We start from the raw sequence: 19,852 nt of genomic DNA, 5'->3' as shown, positions 1-19,852 counted from the left end.
CATGTGCCAGGTTTCATTGGTGAAAAAAATCAAGAGATTATATAGCTTGCTTGAAGTCATGAAACCTTGGTAAAGCAATGATTCAACCATATCCATTTCTGATTCTAAAAGTACCACACTGTTTATTAGTAATGCTGTCCGAAATACTTTTGTATATTAACTACATATTCATGGAACCTTCCATTAGGATAAAAGGACAATACAATCCTCTAGGACTAAATGTTACATGTCTGAAAATAATTAAAGGTGAAAATATCTATGAACAAACTACCTAAATATAAAATAGTCTTAATACAAATCAGGACAGGTACTATGGTGAACAACCCCAGAATGGGCTAAGATTATGATAAAGAACACAACTTGTGGCTTGTCTTGCCAGATATAAAAACTTACATTTTTTAAACAAAACCAAATTGAGGTTAATTTAAACTTCTGTATGTATATTTAAGTATTTAAAAATAGAGAAAATATAAGAAGATATATTTGACAACAGGATGCAGAAATTTACAAAAAGCAAAAACAATTACATAAAAAGTATTAACCAAAATATTTTAAGGAACTACTATAGATCAAAAAGGACAAAGTACACAATATAAAATCAAACAAAAGACACAAAATGACATTTCACAGCTTTATTAAAAAAAAAACTGCAAAAGATGCTACACTTCATTGATAATCAGGAAAATGAAAATTAAAAACAACAGGGTATCTTTTTATGTTCATCAGGTTGACAAAAATGTAAAAGCCTGACAAATGTTGGCAAAGAGTAACAGAACACTTCACATTTCTGGTGGAGACTAAACCACATTGGAAAATAACAATTAGGCATTATCTAGAAAAATGAGCTGTACACACACTTTATGACCCACCAACCCCGCAGAGATATATATACACTTTAGTTTAGAAACTATATAAACCAGGAGAAACATTCAACAAATTTTTAAAAATATATTATTTATTTATTTCAGAGAGAAAGGGAAAGAGAGAGATAGAAACCTCATTGATCAGCTGCATGCCATGGAGCCTGCAAGTATCCTGATTGGGAATCGAACTGTGTGACCTCCTGGTTCATAGGTCAACACTCAACCACTGAGCCATGCAGGCTGGGCACATTCAACAATTTTTATCACAGTGATATGTTTGTTTTATTTCATCTTTTAAATATATTTTTATTTATTTCAGAGAGGAAGGGAGAGGGAAAGATAGAAACATCAATGATCAGAGAGAATCATTGATGGGCTGCCTCCTGCACACCCCCAACTGGGGATCGAGCTCATAACCCAGGCATGCGCCCTTGACCGGAAATGAATCTGGAACCCTTCAGTCAACAGTCCAACACTCTATCCACTGAACCAAACCAGCTGGTACGGTTTGTTTTATTTTAGTACAAAACTAGAAACACATGTCCACCATCAGGAAAATGAACACAAACTGGTATTTTCATGGAATTTTACTGATACCGTGACTTTCATGGACAAAAAAAGAGCATTAGAAACAGAGACCTTATTATGGGTAACAACATTAAGACTGAGCTATTCAAGATGTTCATACATAGTCTCTGACAATACTGGTCTAAAAACTAAACATGAAAATTTACATTCCTTTTCACTATCATCATTGGTCATACACACTCAGGTTAGGGCCTGTCCCAGTGTGTTTTGCTCTACCACCACAGTGTTGCCACCTGGTTGAAATTAATGTCTGACAACGTGAAGGACCAGATCTACAAACTGGCCAAGAAAAGGCTGACTCCCTCAGAAATCAGTGTGATCCTGAGAAACTTACAAATCAGGATCACACTGATTTCTGAGGGAATCAGGCCTTTCTTGGCCAGACATTGCACAAGTACGTTTTGTGACAGGTAATAAGATCCTGGAAATTCTTAAGTCCAAAGGACTTGTTCCTAATCTTCCTGAGGATCTCTACCATTTAATTAAGAAAGCTGTTGTTGGAAAACATCTTGAGAGGAATAGAAAGGATAAGGATGCTAAATTCCACCTGACTCTGGGAGCAGTAGTTACTGTTTGGTTCAATATTGTAAGTCCAAACGAGTCTTCCTCCCAATTGGAAATATGAGTCATCCACAACTGCTACTCTGATTGCATAAAATGTCTATGTACTCAAGCAATAAAATCACTCTTTAATTAGGAAACAAATTGCTAAAGCATTTTTTAATTTCCCATACATACACATTTCTTAAAAATTTAAGCTCACATTTATATTATATTACTGATTTAAGACTGCTACTATGATATATATGTTTCAGGCACACAGTGTTTGAATGTTTACACTGCTACCAGTAACTAAATCTTCATTTCAAATTCTAGGAATTAATTTTTTTCTCTTCCTAGCTCCAAAAAAAACCAAAAAACAAACAAAAAAAACGAAACAGGTTATTATTAACAAGCTTATTGAAAATGGACTCCTCTACCAGCCTTTTTATGATGCTACTGTAATGGTTAAAAGAACTAGAAGCAATAGCTCTCTAAAATATAAACCTCAGGATGTATTGTTCAGTTATGATCAAGTTAGAAGGTATAAGACATTTTATTTATTTATTTATTTTTAAAATATATTTTATTGATTTTTTTTTACAGAGAGGAGGAGAGAGGGATAGAGAGTTAGAAATATCGATGAGAGAGAATCATCGATCAGCTGCCTCTTGCACACCCCCTACTGGGGATGTGCCCGCAACCAAGGTACATGCCCTTGACCGGAATCGAACCCGGGACCTTTCAGCCCACAGGCCGACGCTCACTGAGCCAAACCGGTTTTGGCGTATAAGACATTTTAATTTTTGAAGAGACTTGTGCATATTGAAAGTAAATTAATTAGAAGGTGGCTGGCGAGGCGGGACTAGGTGAGTGGACACGCCCTGGAGCCAACCTCTGACAGTCACTCCCTGACTATCTGCACCTGGGGCAGCGCTGGGACTCGAGAAGGGAGTCTGTAGAGTGAGCAGGGTCCCTCCACAGGTGGGTCCCTCGGCCTGGCTTGCAGGGATCGGGCCCAAACTGGCAGTCTGACATCCCGAAGGGTTCTGGAGTACAAGAGGGTACACTGCAAAGTTGCTATTGCTTGGCAGCTCCTGCATTGAGTGTCTGCTCCCCGGTGGTCAGTGCACATCAAAGCTACTGGCCAGCTGGTCACTTAGGCTCTTGGAACAAAACAAGCTCTATATGTTAACTTCCTTTACTTCCTGCACAAATTAGTAACCACTTCCCTCTGAAATGATCCTTACTCTTATTATTTCTACTGTGATTTTCTTTTGCTTTCAGTGACAGGAGTTGGAGAAGGTATAAGTTGTTTTCAAATTTATTTTGGTGCTGCTAAATCTAGCCACAGATTTGAAAAATTAACAAAAGCTTAAAAATTCTTCACCATTGTTCTTTAATCCAAAATAGTAGAAAAATTAATAAATATCACACCATGCAAAATTAAGTAACAAAAAAATAAACATCCTTTATTTCTAATTTTAATATTTATTTACTCTGAGGATAGATACCTTTTACAATTTTATGAGAAAAGACTATTGATAAACTAGAGGCCTGATGCACAAAATTCATGCAAGAGTAGGCCTTCCTTCCCCCAGCATTGGCTTCCCTCTGGTACCTGGGACCAGGGCTTTCCTCCAACCACCGATAGGCACCCAACCACTTTCCTCACAGCCCTGGCTTCATCCGGAAGGACGTCTAGTCTAATTAGCATATTATGCTTTTATTATTATAGATAATATGGAAACCAGTTATAGGATCCTTGAGCAAATGGCATGTCTAAAGGCAAGGATATCTCTATTAAAAAGTTTTAATGAATGAATAATTATCCCTCCCATTAGATGAAAACTATGGAATCAGCAAGTAACTATGTGAATAATAGCATCTTCTAAGAACCAGCTTGAAGTTACTGCATAGGTCTGCTTCTGTGGCCACTCCATATATTTTTCAAAGTTATTTATGCTAATAAATTATAAGAAACTTGTTAATGAAGATCATTAAACTCTTCTAACTCTGGCACTTATGTGACCAAAACAAAGAACAAAAGCCCTTGTTTCCTGCCTATTTTGTCATTTTACAAATCTGGAAGGGATGGTAGAGTTAGGCCCTGTTTATAGAATGGACAAGGGGTACCAACTGACAAAAATCAGTTTTAGATATTTCAGAACATCAGAATTTGTTTCTTTATTATATGGTTGTCCAATATGTTCCCCTAACAGATATACATCTGAAAGGTAGTATCTGACCTCTGTCCTGTTTCACCCTACTCAACACAACAATTATTCTCTACAAAATTGTAGTTTCAAAACTTTTTCACATTCGTTCCTTCAAGCAAAGGTAGATTTTGATTTATCTTTTTCTCAAGAGACACACTGGCTTTAAAGGAATCTAAATTTATTGCTGTTTCATTTAATTAGATGCACAACATATATAACACACTTTCTCCAAATACGTTTTTTTAAATCATGACCAGTGTGCAGGTGTTTGCCCCAATCCTCAGCACACTCATTACCATTCTTACAGTTATTTCTCTCTCTACAACAAATATTTACTGCTTACATTTGTCAAGCATTATGGATAGGGATAGATCAGTGGTTAAGAAAGATCCTGCTCTGGTATTATTTCATACAGCTTATCTACCCTGTTAGCACTTAAGATCAAGAGACCACTTTTATTTGAACCATCAACCTCTTCATATAAATTGTTAAGGAAAATCCAAACAAGAAAATCACTACATTGATAAGAAGAGTCAATAGGAAACTTAATTTAAATAACCATGTATCCACCGAGGGAAATATTTTTTTTCAAATTAATGGGTGCTTCACAAATTTAGACGAAGTGAAAAGCAATCTAAAAAAATCCAATTTCTTATTTAAGGAAACAATATTGTCTTCAGTTCACATGCAAGGAGAAGTACTTGGAAAGACTATACAATTTTCCCTATATAAATAGGCAATTCCAAGGTAATTGAGTTTCTTCCTACAAGTTCAATAAAATTATTAAATTTCAGAAGTCTAAGTTAATATAGACTTTATAGGTCTTTCATTATGGTTTTATGAAAACAACATGAATTTGAGAAGCTGCCACTAACACTATGTGTTCATACTGTGGCAATATTCAGGCTTTTCATATCTAATAAGAGAAAATATCTTCTCCCTCAAGATGTTGTTTTAAGGAATAAATTAAAATGTATATAAATTACCTAGCACCAAATGTGGTACATTGTTAATTTTTAATTGTTGTCAAAATGATACTTGAATCATATATAGATAGAAAGTGAACAAAGTACAAATATAGTAAAACATAACGTCTAATCCTAAAAAGGACACAGTCTAATTGAAGGAACTAAAATTCTGTGATAAATGCTATAATAAACAAAACTACAAAGTGTTTGTGAAACACAGATTGGGAGAAGTTAACTAATGCTGAGAATCAAAGGACATTAGAGTAGCTCTTAAAAGGTACTGAGTTCAACAGAATGGGAATAAAAGAAATATGTCTTTCTTTTCAGCAAAGGCTCAAAACAAAAGAATATAACATGCCCTAAGAAATGTACAAATTTGCAACAGATAAAATATAGGAAATATAAAAGTGGGCTGTTGGAGGTTAAGCTAGTAAGACAGACTGCAACTATATTGTTAAGTACTACTTGTTTTAACCTTACTATGAAGTTATGAACTTTATCCTAGATAATGGGAAACTGTTAGAAAATTTGAAACAAGAAAGTAATACAACCCAAACTAAAAGTGGACAAACTGGGTAAAAGCAAGCAGAGCAGAAATCAGGTTAGTTCAAAAGGGATGACCCGAGTTTCAATAATGGAAATAAGATATAGGAGGAAGAATGCAAATAAGATATAGGAGGAAGAATCCAAGTTTTGTTGATGGATAGGTAGGAGGAGCTGGGCTAGAAATGTTGAAGAACAAGGAATAATTGGGGGGAAGTATCGTCACTTACCGAGAACCTAAGAATAAATTGTGGGAAAAGAGAGGAATTTGGGACACACTGTATTCTGAGACATAACAAATACCAAGTGCTTATAGAAGAAAAGCATTAATGTGAGATAAGAATGGTTGCCCAACAAAAGAGAATATATGTGAAGCAAGCAAACACACACACACTGAATGCTACTGTTATTTAAGAGGCAAGAAGATAACAGAAAAAGGAAATTAAGAGTATCAGTATCCCAGAAGACAGGAAAGAAAGGAATTTCAAAGTGAGGTAAAAGCTATAAAGTATTAAAATGAACAAGAGGTAGCCCTGGATGATGTGGCTCAGGTGGTTGGAGCTTCGTCCTATGCACTGAAAAGTGTGGGTTTGATTTCCAGTCAAGGCAGGTCGGAGGCAACTGATTGATGTGTCTCTTTTACATCAATGTCCCCCCCCCCCCCCCCCGCCCCTCTCAAAAAATCAATAAAAAACATGTCCTTGGGCGGAGATTAAAACAAACAAACAGTATGGAAGGTAAAATGAGACCAACATTTTAAGAACCGTAACATCCATTAGAAAGTGAATTCAGTTTTCATCTTTCCAGAATTCTCTCAGTATATTTAATTATGCATCAGGATAAATATCACTTGCACACCTACCCTTGGCTCTCAAGTTGGGTTTTAGAAGGGAAAAAGATTATGCATGGCGCAGGAGTCAGGGAGAAACCAACTCAGATGTGGCCAAAGGTCCATGTGTGGCTGGACCTCACCTGCTGAACCCTCAAGGCATTTAGAAGTTCCTTGACATTTATTAATACTAATCAGCTAATTCACCTCCAATGGGTCTACCCACAACTAATTATTGCCTTTTCATTTCTTTATTTTGTTTTTTTAAGTGAAAGAGAGGGGGACGAGCGAAGGGGGTAAGGGAGGAGTGGAAGAGAGAGAAGAACATCAGTGTGAAAGAGACACGTCAATTGGTTGCCTGACTCCCACACGATAGGGCCAGGGATAGAACTTGCAACTGAAGTACATGCTCTTGAGAGAATTGAACCACTGACCCTTTGGTGTGAGGGCCGATGCTCTAACCATTGAGCGACACCAGCCAAGGCTATTTCCTTAAGTTTCTTAAAACTTACTATGGAGCGTAAGTTTAGCACTGTGAGTAGTTAGGCAACTACGCCCTGCTTTTGTTTTTGTGTCACCTTCCAAGTAATAGTCACTTTTTTGAACATGGTATGGCTTCAGCATAAAGTTGGATAAACACAGTTTGGGTTGCAAAGTTTAGCGTATTCTCTTCAAACAATAAAACTCCTTATCTTGTGGCCCATGACTCAGTTTTCTAATTCACAAACTGAAATCAATAGCTGATATTGTATAAAAATGGCAAATTTTAAAACTTGTCTCTATTCATATTTAAATTTTAATTAATAGAAAATTGGAATAATATGAACAATAAAGATTTATTTAAAAAAAGAAAATTGGGACAATGTATAAACTAACTCATCAAGACAATTAGCACTCAAAAAAAAATACACAAATATGAAGGGACAGTCACTTGGCTTTGATAAGTTATTTAAACAATTACTAAGTATTATAAATTAAGTACTGGACTTAAAAGTGTAAATGACAAAAAAAACAATTATGAGGCTTCATAATTAAAAATTAAAAGAAAAAACTAATATGGCTAACTCTAGACCTATAAATCTATGCAGTAACATTCAAAAAGACTTAAGAGTTTATAATTAAGTCTTATTTAAGCTAATGGAAATAATGTAATATAATCAGAAATTCAGAAACTATATAGTTCAACGTGCAGCACATCTAGTAATAATGGCATACCTTTTCTTTCTGTTTTCTGTGCAGGGACAGAAGATGTGGGTGTAGGCAGTTTTGATAAAGTAGATGCTCCATTAGCATCAAATGATTTCTTTGGCTGGTGATCAGACTGTAGCATAAATTGACTAGAAGGAACAGTGCTTGGGGTAGCAGTTGGATGAACCACTGGTTTGATGGGGTGCTGTACTGGCGTAGAACTACTGTGAGTCTCTGCTCTTGGCAGTCTGTAGTCTCTGTCATTGTGTCTGCTTGTTTGAGACAAAATATTCTGTGGGAGCAAACTACTGGCATCACTGGAATGCTTGTCTTCCACTTTAGTTCACAGTTCGAAAAAAGAGATGTTGGAATGACGGTGATGGAAGGGGGAAGAAAAAAGATTATGTTAGAATCCTGTCTTGAACATCAGCTAATTTAGCAATATACTTGTACTTTTAATAAAACTGCAAGCCCAGTTAATGTCTGCAGTTTTAGCATATGTCTAAATGCTGAAAAAAATTTTAGCTCAACTATAAATACTAATCTATATTCAAGATTTCAAGTGGGCAACAACTCTTTGGGTATTCTTTAGAACCACAATTGTTCAAACAAAACGTTAAAAATATTCTGGTAAAATAATTTAAAAATTTTTTGATAATTAAAAAATAGTCCAGTCTTTTAAAATATAGACCTTTGGGTCTAATAATTAACTGAATTGTCCACATGATTAAACAAAAAGGCTATTAGCTTTAGTAGCCTGATCTTTCTGAACACTAAACTAACTAATTTGTGGGCTCTAAAGTAGTTTGTGCTAGGGCTTAAATGACCTGTTTTGTAATGATCGAATTAACAATGAACATATTTTATTAATGTAAACAAATACCAGTAGTTATAAAATCAAGTGATAGATAATGCTATCTGAAAATAGAAGTCCTACATCCACAGCATAGTAAAAACAAAACAAACAAACAAAAACACCAAAAAACCCACTTGCTATTATTACTTTCAAAACAAATCCTTTTCCAATTTAAAGCCACAAAAATATTTTAAATTTAGAAGTACTTTTGCTTCCACAAAGAGTACAAAAGAAGGAAAAAAATCAACAATCATGATAAAACTTTGTATTTATCAAAAAACCTGTAGCCTACAACAGTCTTACCAGTAATTAAAGAATTAAAACAGTATGTTTTACTATGTTTCCAAGTAGAGAAACATTTTAAGATGTAAGCACATTCTATATGATAATAAAATTACCAGAGGATGCCCTCCCTGTTGAATACTGTATTCTTTTTTCCAATTCACAGTTCCTCCAAGTCTAGAGACTAGGACAGCACAAAGAAGGAAGTATGCTGAAACTACAAGCCAGTTTTCAACTCATCAGTGCACAACTCCTACATGTTGAACTATAAGGTACTGCCAAAAAAACTTCAATCCATCAACTTGCATGCATATAAAATTTTAAAGTTTTATTCTAAAGTGTCCTCCTGAAAAGACTACTACTACAATAGAAACTTTCAGAGACAGAATAACAGAAATAATACCATGCCCAATTCCCACCAAGCCTGTCACTTGATTACCTAAAACTTTTATTTCATAGACCAAGAAAAATTCCTTTTAGTTCTATATAATTGTAACAGTCAAAGTAAATACATTCAGTTGAAAATTACAAATGATGTTTTCTTAAGCTTTGGGAAGAAAAAAAATACCCCAGCAGCAGGATTACAGGAACTGAGAAAGATACAGCTGCAACAGTTTTTTATTACAACTCTACAGAAGAGTTAAAGCTGGGACTCTACTTTCTAATCCCCACAACAAGGATATTCAACAAATTTCGGAAGACATTTTTGGTTGTCACAACTGAGGAGAAGAGATGTGTATGTAGAGGCCAGGTATGGTGCTCTACAACCTACAATGCACACAGGACAGCATCCTACAACAAAGAATTACCTGACTCTAAATATCCTTGGTGTTAACTATTGCCTCTAACTAAGGTACCTCTAACTATCCAACAATCACTTTATAATGCACAATCACAATTAAAGTTGACAAAAATAATCCAATAGCAGTAATATCAAATTAAAAAGTTTATCCATATGATTTTCAATGCCAAGTTTGGATAACATTTACTACATTGCAAACAAAACAAAAAAAACTGCTCTAAAATCTAACACATACATACACACATACTTCTTTTATTGGCAGTTGGAATTACAAAGCTTTAAGCCTTATCCTACATGAACACTAAAATACTGGTCAGATGTGAAAACTGTCAACATTTTCTAGGTAGAGAAAGTTAAACACTTAAATGTCTTAGTGACTTTATTACGACAACACACCAAGTACAGCTCAGTTGACCAATTGGAGAAGAAATAAAAAGCAACCATATAGCCAAGGCCCTTTCACAAACATTATTTAAAATTCAAAAAATATGATACAGACTATATTTCAACACCAACACAGACTCACTGATCATCTGCACTTCTAGAAAATTAGCTAAGAAAGTAATCAGATAAGCGAGCAAAGATATTTAGCATTGTTTACAATAATAGAAAGAGGCAAAACCACCTAAATATTCACATATAAATTTATAAATGAGGGCACATCCAAAAATAAGAGTATCATGCAGTCTATATACCAAACATAAAATTATGAACTGAAAGGGAAACATTTCTTTGAAATATTATTGAAAATAAATATTTTAAAAAGGAACATATAATTTCATTTTTGGTGGATAAGATATAAGTAGTACTCATTTCTTTGCAGACAGAAAAGAAGTCTATGTCCCTAAATGTCTCTAGTTCATGTAAAATTGTTTATTAAAAGGAGTAAAAATGTCTTTTCACTTCCATCAATATTTCTATTAGTTCTCAAATTACACCCTTTCACTTCTACCAATATTTCTATCAGTTCTCAAATACCCCTTCACTTACTCCACCCCAGTGGTTCTCAAGCCCCACAGGGGGGCAAACTTAATTTTTAAGGGGGTAATTCAGTAATGAGTTATTAGCAGTGAATTTTTGTATTTCTTATGGTTCTAGGGGCCTCATATATTGTGACATATTTAAGCATTTCGGTTCTCTATTATATATTCTGAATCTTTATTTGCTATTTTTCATATCATATTATTACTTTTCTAACAATTTATTGATTTCTTCCTCAGTACTTCAAAACTCAACTGTCCTTTGTTCTTTTTTCTCTTTCATGGATGCCATGTTCTTCGGAATCTTGTTTGTTAGACAAAGTTAATGGCCTTTTAGGCTTCCTCCATGTGAATAAGAGTTCACTTTTTGAATAAGAATTATATGTTATAGGGGAGGCATCAGAATTTTAGGTAGGGCATGGCAAAAAAAAAAAAAAAAAAAAAGGTTGGAAAGACTAAAGTAGACATACTAGACTCTGATCCTTTCTCCTCTCTGGAGAAGCCTACCCCATTAATTTTTAAAAAGTTATTTTTTACACCCATTTGCCACTCTTCCTCAATACCCACCTACACCCCACAACACAATTTGTTCAAGAGGCCCACAAGCTCGGAGCTATTGTAGTATTGTATTTGTTGTTGTTTTTTTAAACCTGGAGAGGAAAGCATTAATCTCACTTCTAATTGTTTGCCAAAAGACAGTCATTTAAGGTATTAAGTTTAATTGGACTAGATCCTAAGTCTTCCATCTCAAAATACCATTCGTAATTTCCTAACTTTAGTACTTTATTTATTGTTAAAAGACACAATTTTTATTGATTTTAGAGAGGGCGGGAGAGGGAGATAGAAAAATCATGATGAGAGAGAATCACTGATTGGATCTCTCCTGCACGCTCCCTACTGGGATGAGCCCACAACCCAGGCATGTGCCCTTGACCAGAATCAAACCTAGGCCCTTTCAATCTACACACTGGCACTCTAACCACTGAGCAAATCGGCTAGGGCTAGCTTTAGTACTTTAAATCATTGTTTTCTAAGAATTAAGTACAATTTCACTATATAAAAAAATTAAATGTTCCAAGAAATATATCTTAAACATTTAGTCCCACAGAATTATGCTGTTTCATCTTATATAATTATTCCCATCAAAATATTAATATCCTCTGCTGAAACTAAATAGATCCCCTACTTTTTTGTTTTGAATTATAGAAGGAAAACTCAAATGCTTAAATCTAAGAATTCCTAGAACAAACCTGGAATTCCTCTCAAAATTTAAAAATTTAATAAAGGGCCCCAAAAAAACTCTCTGGAATTTCAATTTTATTCTAGATAAGAGAAGCCACTGGGAACATGATATGACTAGTAAAAGCTTCAAACTCAAATTTAAATTTGAAAAAAAAAATTTTTTAAATTTAAATTTGAGTTAAAAACAAATGTATGCAACTTATATTGTCCCACTTAAGACAAAATCTGACCCCCAAAGAACATTAGATTATGCATGGAAATGTTCTGCATGTTTATAGTCATGCTGAAACCGATTCCAAAACAAGTTTTTCATCAACCAAACAACAATAGGCACTTTGATGTCACTACCTGTGTGGGGGGTGCTGATTCAATTATTAAATTGAAGTCCAGGGAGTTCTGGAAGGGATTTCAGTGCCCAGCTTAATAGTATATAATTCAACATGGGGTGTAGGAGTACATCGATAGGGGGAAGCTCCTGTTTTAAAAAGAAGTCAATCTACAAAATAAAGTTTTATTTTATTACTTTTTTTTTTTTAACCAACTTAACTGCATTACAGCCATTAAGGATATTAATGAATACTTGTTTGTATTATTCCACTGTGCATACTTTCCCTTTTCAGGAAACAAAATGGTGATTAGGGAAACATATCCAACATAAAGGAAACCCTATATATTCCTATTTATTTTAGTTTACATATGTAAATGTTTATGCATTTAGATCTACAGCATAAATGAACCACAGGAATGAAGTAAACATCATTACTATTTCAAAGAAAAAAATACTTACTTCCACTGGCAAATGCATTAGTGGCTGTTGCTTGCATCACCTCTCTTCTGTAATCCCTATCTTTTGGGAAGCTATTAACTGCCATCTTGTTTGCTTCTTTCTGTCTCTGTTCTCTAAAAATAAAGAAATAAACCCATAATAATTAAATCATATACAATAAGTCTACATATAACACTTCTGGCCAAATGTTCAACAAAATTATATATGCAAAATTAAATAACTGAATATAGTTTTATTATTATGTTACTGATGTGGTACATAGGATGCAGTAAACAAAACATTAACATTTCCACTGGTGAAAATATTATACCAATTATTTATATAACATTAACCCTACAACCAAAACTCTGTAATATTAATTCTACATATATGAAGGAACATACTGTCCCACAAAAATTACAAAGATTTCCATTACAATTATATAAAAATGAATAAATGTGAATATAAAATTTTAAATTAAGTGCACCAAATGTTCACAAGGCCCCGGAGAACAGTTGCTTACTCTGTCCTAGTTTTTTTAAGGAAATCATGGCATACACAGATAATGGGCCAATCACTGCAATTATATAGGAGAATAATTGGTTTCACTATTAGAAACCTAAACTTATAATGTTTAATGTTCTAAGATGTTAACTGATAGAATCAAGAATGAGAAATACTGTTCAATTAGATTAAGAGCTAAATACCTTTCAAGCCACTCTTTTGGTTTTTCCCATTGTGAAACTTCTGTTCGACAATTGTAGTAGTATTTTTTCCCAGAAGAGCTAATGTGCTCAGACCAGTCATCTGCAGAATCATAAGACTTAAAAATATTTTTAAAAATTAGAAAATGTTAATACTGTTTAATAACTTGATATGAAATATCAAGAATGTCAATGGTTTTCAAAGTATATATGGGAAAAGACTAATAAGATAAAGACAACCTGATCTAGGATGTAAATAAATAAATAAACACACACACACACCCTTAGGAGACCTTAGTTTATGAAAACCTTCAAAGATAACAATGGAAAACTCTATTAAATATGTTAAGCAAATTAATAAATATAAAATTAAATAGATTAATAAATACTAATTTATTAGGGGCAGGAAGAAAAATGTTAAATTTACAACATCCTGACATTTGAAAAGCATTACAAAAGTTCCCCATTATCATAATTTTAATTGCTGGAATTCAGTCACATTGGTGGTGGGGGGAAGGGGTTGGAGAACTAACTGAGCTGATGGCACATTAGCTCTAAACTCATAAGGCACAATATTTATCATATACAGTGTGATAGAGAACAACCTGCTTATATTTACTGTTATTTAGTGGGGGAGAAAGCACAAGATTTAAAAATGTAAACAAATAGCTAATTAAAGGCAATGAATTTGTTTCATCTTCAAAACAAATTAAATGGGTCAAGTATTTATTAAACCTTGTCTCACATAAGCAGCATCACACATTTTTCCTATAACTAAAACTGGACTTTTGAACATTCTCAGTATCTTGCAGTTATTTTAAAGGCACTGTAAAATTAGAATGAAATTAGACAAAACTGAAAGGCCCAGTTTTTATGGAACCGATCTCAGAAAGTTTAAGTACCTGCAGCACTTGGCCACAAGAAATCTGGTAGAATTCCAAGCACATTTCAGATGAATTTCTTAACTATTTTTTTTTTTAAAGCTTTAAGTTTAAAATGAAATAATGTTATACTTTTATAGCCTATCCTTGTTCTGGGTTCACCATAGCATAGTGTGACACAATTTTAAAGTATGAAGAAAGGAACTTTTATGCCTTGCCAATTCAAGCTTTAATTTTACCAAGGAAATAAGTGGAGATAACTTAAGTTGTCCAAAGGTGCTAAAAACAATTAGTGGTAGAAAAAGGATCAAAATTCAGGTTTGCAGATTCCATTATTTCCACTAAATCAACACCAATTCTGGAAATGTCATAATTTTTAGGGTTGAATAAATACTGCAGATCCTGTTATTTGTTTATAATCTCAATTTTATGTCTCTAAATAATGAAGCTATTTGGAAATCTGCCTTTGCCTCCACACCTCTAAAATCAGTGGAAAGTTAATGCTCAATCCCCCTACTTTGAAGAATCAGGTTACACCAAGCTGCAGTAATCACAGAAGGCAAAATTCAATTCTTCTACAATACATCATCTACTACCTACCCCCTATAGCTAAATTATTAAGCATACTGAGCTGTTCTATGGATATAGCTGGAAATTTTTGGTTTGATTTACTTGGCAAGAGGTTATATGGGATTACTAATTTGATCTGAAGAAAGAGATCTGAGGCAGGTGAACCAGAGTAGATGAGAGAGTGATTTAGGCCAGTGTTCTTCACAGTGATGGTTTGAAAACTGTTTCCTGTCTTGGAGAAGATAAGGAGTTTGCATCAGAATAATGTTTCCCTGGCCCAAAGTCTTGCTTTAAGGAAAAAATTTAAAAACTAAAGTTTATTTAATGATAATTAACTTATATTCTGGCACAACTGCAGAACAGTTAAAAGTTCAAAAACCAGAATCCTGAAAAGCATGTGTCTACAACACTCCATTGATTTTGCCTATCAAATCTTAGGTTAGTACAAGTATGTGTTCCAGGGTACAGCATTCTTATCATATAACAGAAAACTTTAGCTTTCACCACCCCTCTTCCACCCTCAAAAAAGATCAAAGTTGGGGGAGATAAATTAAATAATGGAGTTATTTTTAAAATGCTAATGTGCAAGAAACAGGTGTTCAACTTCCCCTCCGCCCACTTTATTTCTTTTCAGTTTTATTGAGGTATAACTAACAAATAAAATTGTAATTTATTTAAAGTGTACATAGGGATGATGTGATATACATATACTCTGTGAAGGTGTTTTTCTGCACATCTAGTTAACACAATACTCATCTTTTTATATGTAAACGTTTAAGTTCTCTCTTAGCAATTTCAATTATACAATGCATTGTTATTAATATATACACAGGTATTGAATTTATAAAAAAAAATCTAAAATTAAGAGCTAAGCAAACAAAAGGCCTGAAAACATACAAGTTTTCTAAATTAAGCTTGATATAGTTGCCAACATATGCCCTAAAGCAGCAGTTCTGCCAAGTATTGTCCAGGAACTGTTGAGGGCCTCCCCAATCATTTCACAAGATCAAAACTATTTTAATAATAAAACTAAGATGACTGCTTTTCTCCTCATTCTACCATAAGAACACTGTGTTTTCTCAGACTGCACAGATTTTTGTTCACAAAAGACTAAATGCGGATATGAAATTATAAGTCTCTTCTATTAAGTCAGGCATTCAAAAGATGTTCAATGTCTATTTTTTGTTTTAGACATTATCTATCATAAAATATATTATAAGCCACCCTGGCCAGTATTGCTCAGTTGGCTGGGTGTCATCCATGCATCCAAAAGTTGCTGGTTTGATTTTCAGTCAGGGCACATGCCCAGTATTGTGGGCTCAATTCCCAGTAGGGACATCTATGAGTTTGCTAATCAACGATTCTCTCTCATCACTGATGTGTGTGTGTGTGTGTGTGTGTGTGTGTGTGTGTCTCTCTCTCTCTCTCTCTCTCTCTCTCTCTCTCTCTCTCTCTCTCCTCTGTCCCTCTCTCAAACTCAATAAAAGGCCCTGGCCAGTGTGGTTAACTGATTAGAAATCAGCCACACACTGAAGGGTTGCAGGTTCAATCCCTGCCTATGGTCAATGCAATCAATCAATCAATCAATCAATCATTCAATCATTCAAATTTCTCTCTCTCTCCTGCCCTTTTACTCTCTAATATAAATGGAAAGAAAATACCCTAAGATAAGGATTAACAAACATAGAAATGTTTAAAATATAATTACATGTTACATATATAATGGGTTTACAATTGATTTTAAAATCAGCTTTAATTTTTAACATGGTAAATACTGATAATAGAGTCCAAATAAACAAAAACAATGTTCATGAAAGTGAAGACATCTTGAGACTAAAAGTTTAAAAATGGCTACTCTACAAGACAAAACAAACACTGAACAGTTACTGAGCCACCATCTGCTTTCCTTCAATTCAAAATGTCTTTTAATACCCTTATGAGAGTGTTGATTTTTCTCTACTTAAAAAAAGCATCTCCCTTTCTACTCACTTCAAACACATCCTTCTCCAAGTTAAACTATGGAAATGAAAGTCAATTCTGGAATTACTTTATGAATTGCTAATAAAGAGCAATTCACAAAATAACAACATCAAAGATGACACTCATTGTAACAAAGAATTTCATGGAGACCTGAGAGTTCTTTAATAATTTTTTTTTTAATTAATTGGAATATCTTTAGGCAAGATTGGTTACAGAGAAGAGATCTTGAGAACTTCAAACTTAAAGTTCCACAATATGCAAAGGATAAGTTGAAAGTTAATGCAATCCTCTAAGACTGAATTTAAAATGTTTCTCAACAAATCAAAATTGGTAAAGAATACATGGAAGAGAAGATTTTAATTATAATATCTTTAAAATGGGAATTAAAAATGAAGAAATCCAGAGGCTTCTTTTTATAAAAACACAAATATGCATAGCTTATCTAAATAGTCTATACCTGTAAGTCCTATCATGATTATGAAGGAGGCATTCGACAAGCTGTTCCTAAATGTTCAGTATGGGCTAGGTAGGTTCTGTGTTAGACATAATTAATGTTTATCATAGTATTTAGAAGGAAACTACATGTGAATCTTAAATCTAATACTAAAAAAAAATAAGGTCATTTCAACTTGACTTTCAATAGTTAACTTAGTAAATGTCACTATATAACCAAATATCTATGTAGTAATCTAAATAATAATTGTTACTTATTTTCAAAGATAGAATTAAAACCTAAAAACCTCAAAGATAAAAAATAACGTGTTTTTTTAAAGAAGGTTAAAATAATGTTCATCTGTTCATTTATTCTTTCATTATGAAAATATTAGATGAAAGGTGACTTTATGTATTCATTAGTCAAAGACTTCCATTTGAAGAGATTTTAAGACAAAGAAAGTCAATTTTTAAGAAACCTTCAGAAATGTTCAAAAGCCCTCTTTTCAGGTAACATTAAATTTACAGTTTTTAACTGATATATGTGTCATAATGGCTGGGTACATTATAATGTAAAAGACCACTACTTGGAGATTAATTATATACCAACAGTTAAAATTTACAGCAAGGGGAAACCATGATTCTGAAAACACATAACATTAAATCCATTCTGGTAATGGTCTTCAGTTTCCACTCCTATAATGAAATTCCCTGACATCCTTTATGATTTGGGTCTTTCAAGACTATATGATGCCCATTATTTATCCTTTCTGGTTTCACTATTACTATATTTTTCGGACCATAAGACGCGTCTTATGGTCCAAATATAGCCTACACATATACTTTAAAAAAAAAGTTTTTTTACTTGCCCGGCTCTGTGTGGTCTGTGTGCTTGCCCGGCTCTAAAATGGTTCTAAATGCTGCTGTTTACTTTACAGGGATGATTACATGTGTTTATGACTGTGATGTTGGGTTTTAATGCACATAAAATATTTTAGGACACTATTTGTTTCAGAATCTTTTTTTCTTCATTTCCCTTCTCTAAAAACTGGTGCGTCTTATGGTCCGGTGCGTCTTATGGTCCGAAAAATACGGTAATTCATTTCTTGAAAATCAAAATAATCAAAATTTGTTTTCCTTAAATAAGTATTTTTTTAAACCAAAACAATATTTATAGGGCCTGCCTTCTATCCTAACAGCAAATGCCCAAATCTGAATTGTCTATAATAATAGAAATTTAGAGGTGTTGCTTTGTAAATAAAGCCATTTTACACTCACACGCGCGCACACACACAGGGCTATTCATTCTAAAATCCTGTGTATCTCATTGAAAATAACCCATTACAAGCAATTTGATGATAACACCTAACAATTTATCAAGCTCTTGACCCTGCCTTAATACCACCCTTCTATATTCTGTTCTGTGATACTAGGGTTGGAATAACGCAAATTACATTCTATTTAGCCAGCTAGCCTCCTGTTAGATTCTGCTAATAGTTGGCATTAGAGAAAGACTAAAAGGGAGGACAAAGGAGAAGCCTAGTAGCCATAGTTCCAGTTTCCAGTTTTCTGCTATCTGCTCCAAACCTGAATTAGCTTCACCAAAACACTGAAAGGTACTATCACCAGCTCCTCCTTCTAAGCTATTCAGTTCTGGTAACCCCAACCTTTTCCTATTGCTCATCAGCCCAAAGGAATAATCAGTATATATGTATATATATATATATATATATATATATATATATATATATATATATATATATATATATATATATAATGTATTCAATGTCCCTTTTTGTTTTATTCAGTCCTCAGTATCTGCTTAATCAATCCTATATATAGAATTGTTATTAAATTATGCTAAACATAATAAGCATGACTTCTATTTTTCCAACTAGACCCTGATTAACACAATATTTAAAACTATTCTACATTTATTTTTAGGAAATTATCATTGCTGTCTCAACTTTCTATAAAAATGTACTATCCACACTGTTTTAACTATATAAAGACCCTTTTAGGGTCTTTCAATGCCAATAAAGGTATGATGATCACCCAGATAATCAAGACAAAACTCTGTTGGATTCAACCTTACACTTCTATAGCTTTCTTGTTGTTCTTTTCTATAATGTACTTTCCATGTAGCTATCTGATATGTTTTAAGCTGCAAATATGATGTGACTTCACCAGTTTTATCCTTCAATAGGTCTCCACTGCCTTTATATAAAATTCACATTCCTTGGCAAGATGCATAACTCTCTGTTGACCAACACACACTCATCTCTGTAACCTGAACTGTTTTCACTGTGCCATATTATCAAAATCCTGTAGTTCTCCAAACATGCAAACTATTTCACACTTCTCTTGTAGGTGGTGTTCTTTTGCATATTACACAAATTCCAGAACTCTTTTAACTGTTCAATCTATTGGGTAGCATTACATATACTTTAATACCCTCCTCATAATTCTGGGAGTCCATCCTCATCTTGAGTACTCCTAAAGCAACATTAACATGCAATGTTTTATTTTTTGGTTTCTACCACAGAGCTGAAAGTTCCTTTAACGTGAGCCACATTTTCCTAGTTGTATATAACTACAATCTAGGATATGCTTGGCAAA

General features: G+C 33.7%; 1 protein-coding gene and 1 long non-coding RNA gene across 10 annotated transcripts in view; both read right to left on the bottom strand.

Annotated features, from left to right (window-relative positions):
• Positions 1-19,852, bottom strand: part of WAC (WW domain containing adaptor with coiled-coil) — an 83,415-nt gene that overhangs the window by 16,216 nt on the left and 47,347 nt on the right. For 7 of the 9 annotated variants that reach the window (XR_006742441.1, XM_045585920.1, XM_045585910.1 and 4 more), the window contains exons 5-7: positions 13,374-13,489; positions 12,688-12,800; positions 7,766-8,074 (exon numbers count right to left, since the gene is read on the bottom strand). Coding sequence is in view for 8 of the 9 variants with exons in the window: in XM_045585920.1 (XP_045441876.1) it covers positions 7,766-8,074; positions 12,688-12,800; positions 13,374-13,489 (538 nt within the window). In the remaining variant the exon portion in view is untranslated. The remainder of the gene's footprint in view (positions 1-7,765; positions 8,075-12,687; positions 12,801-13,373; positions 13,490-19,852) is intronic. The other 2 variants (XM_036453363.2, XM_036453358.2) reach the window with 1 other exon arrangement.
• LOC123652891 lies at positions 2-2,625 on the bottom strand. The gene is made up of 2 exons (XR_006742443.1): positions 2,121-2,625; positions 2-1,103 (listed from the first exon to the last, which is right to left on the bottom strand). It is a non-coding gene; the product is annotated as an uncharacterized LOC123652891 (long non-coding RNA).

The sequence above is a fragment of the Pipistrellus kuhlii genome, unplaced genomic scaffold (genome assembly GCF_014108245.1).
Source record: "Pipistrellus kuhlii isolate mPipKuh1 unplaced genomic scaffold, mPipKuh1.p scaffold_m20_p_1, whole genome shotgun sequence".
Lineage (NCBI taxonomy): Eukaryota > Metazoa > Chordata > Mammalia > Chiroptera > Vespertilionidae > Pipistrellus > Pipistrellus kuhlii.
The sequence above is the reverse complement of the archived record's forward strand: the minus strand, read 5'-3'. Positions and strand labels throughout refer to the sequence as shown.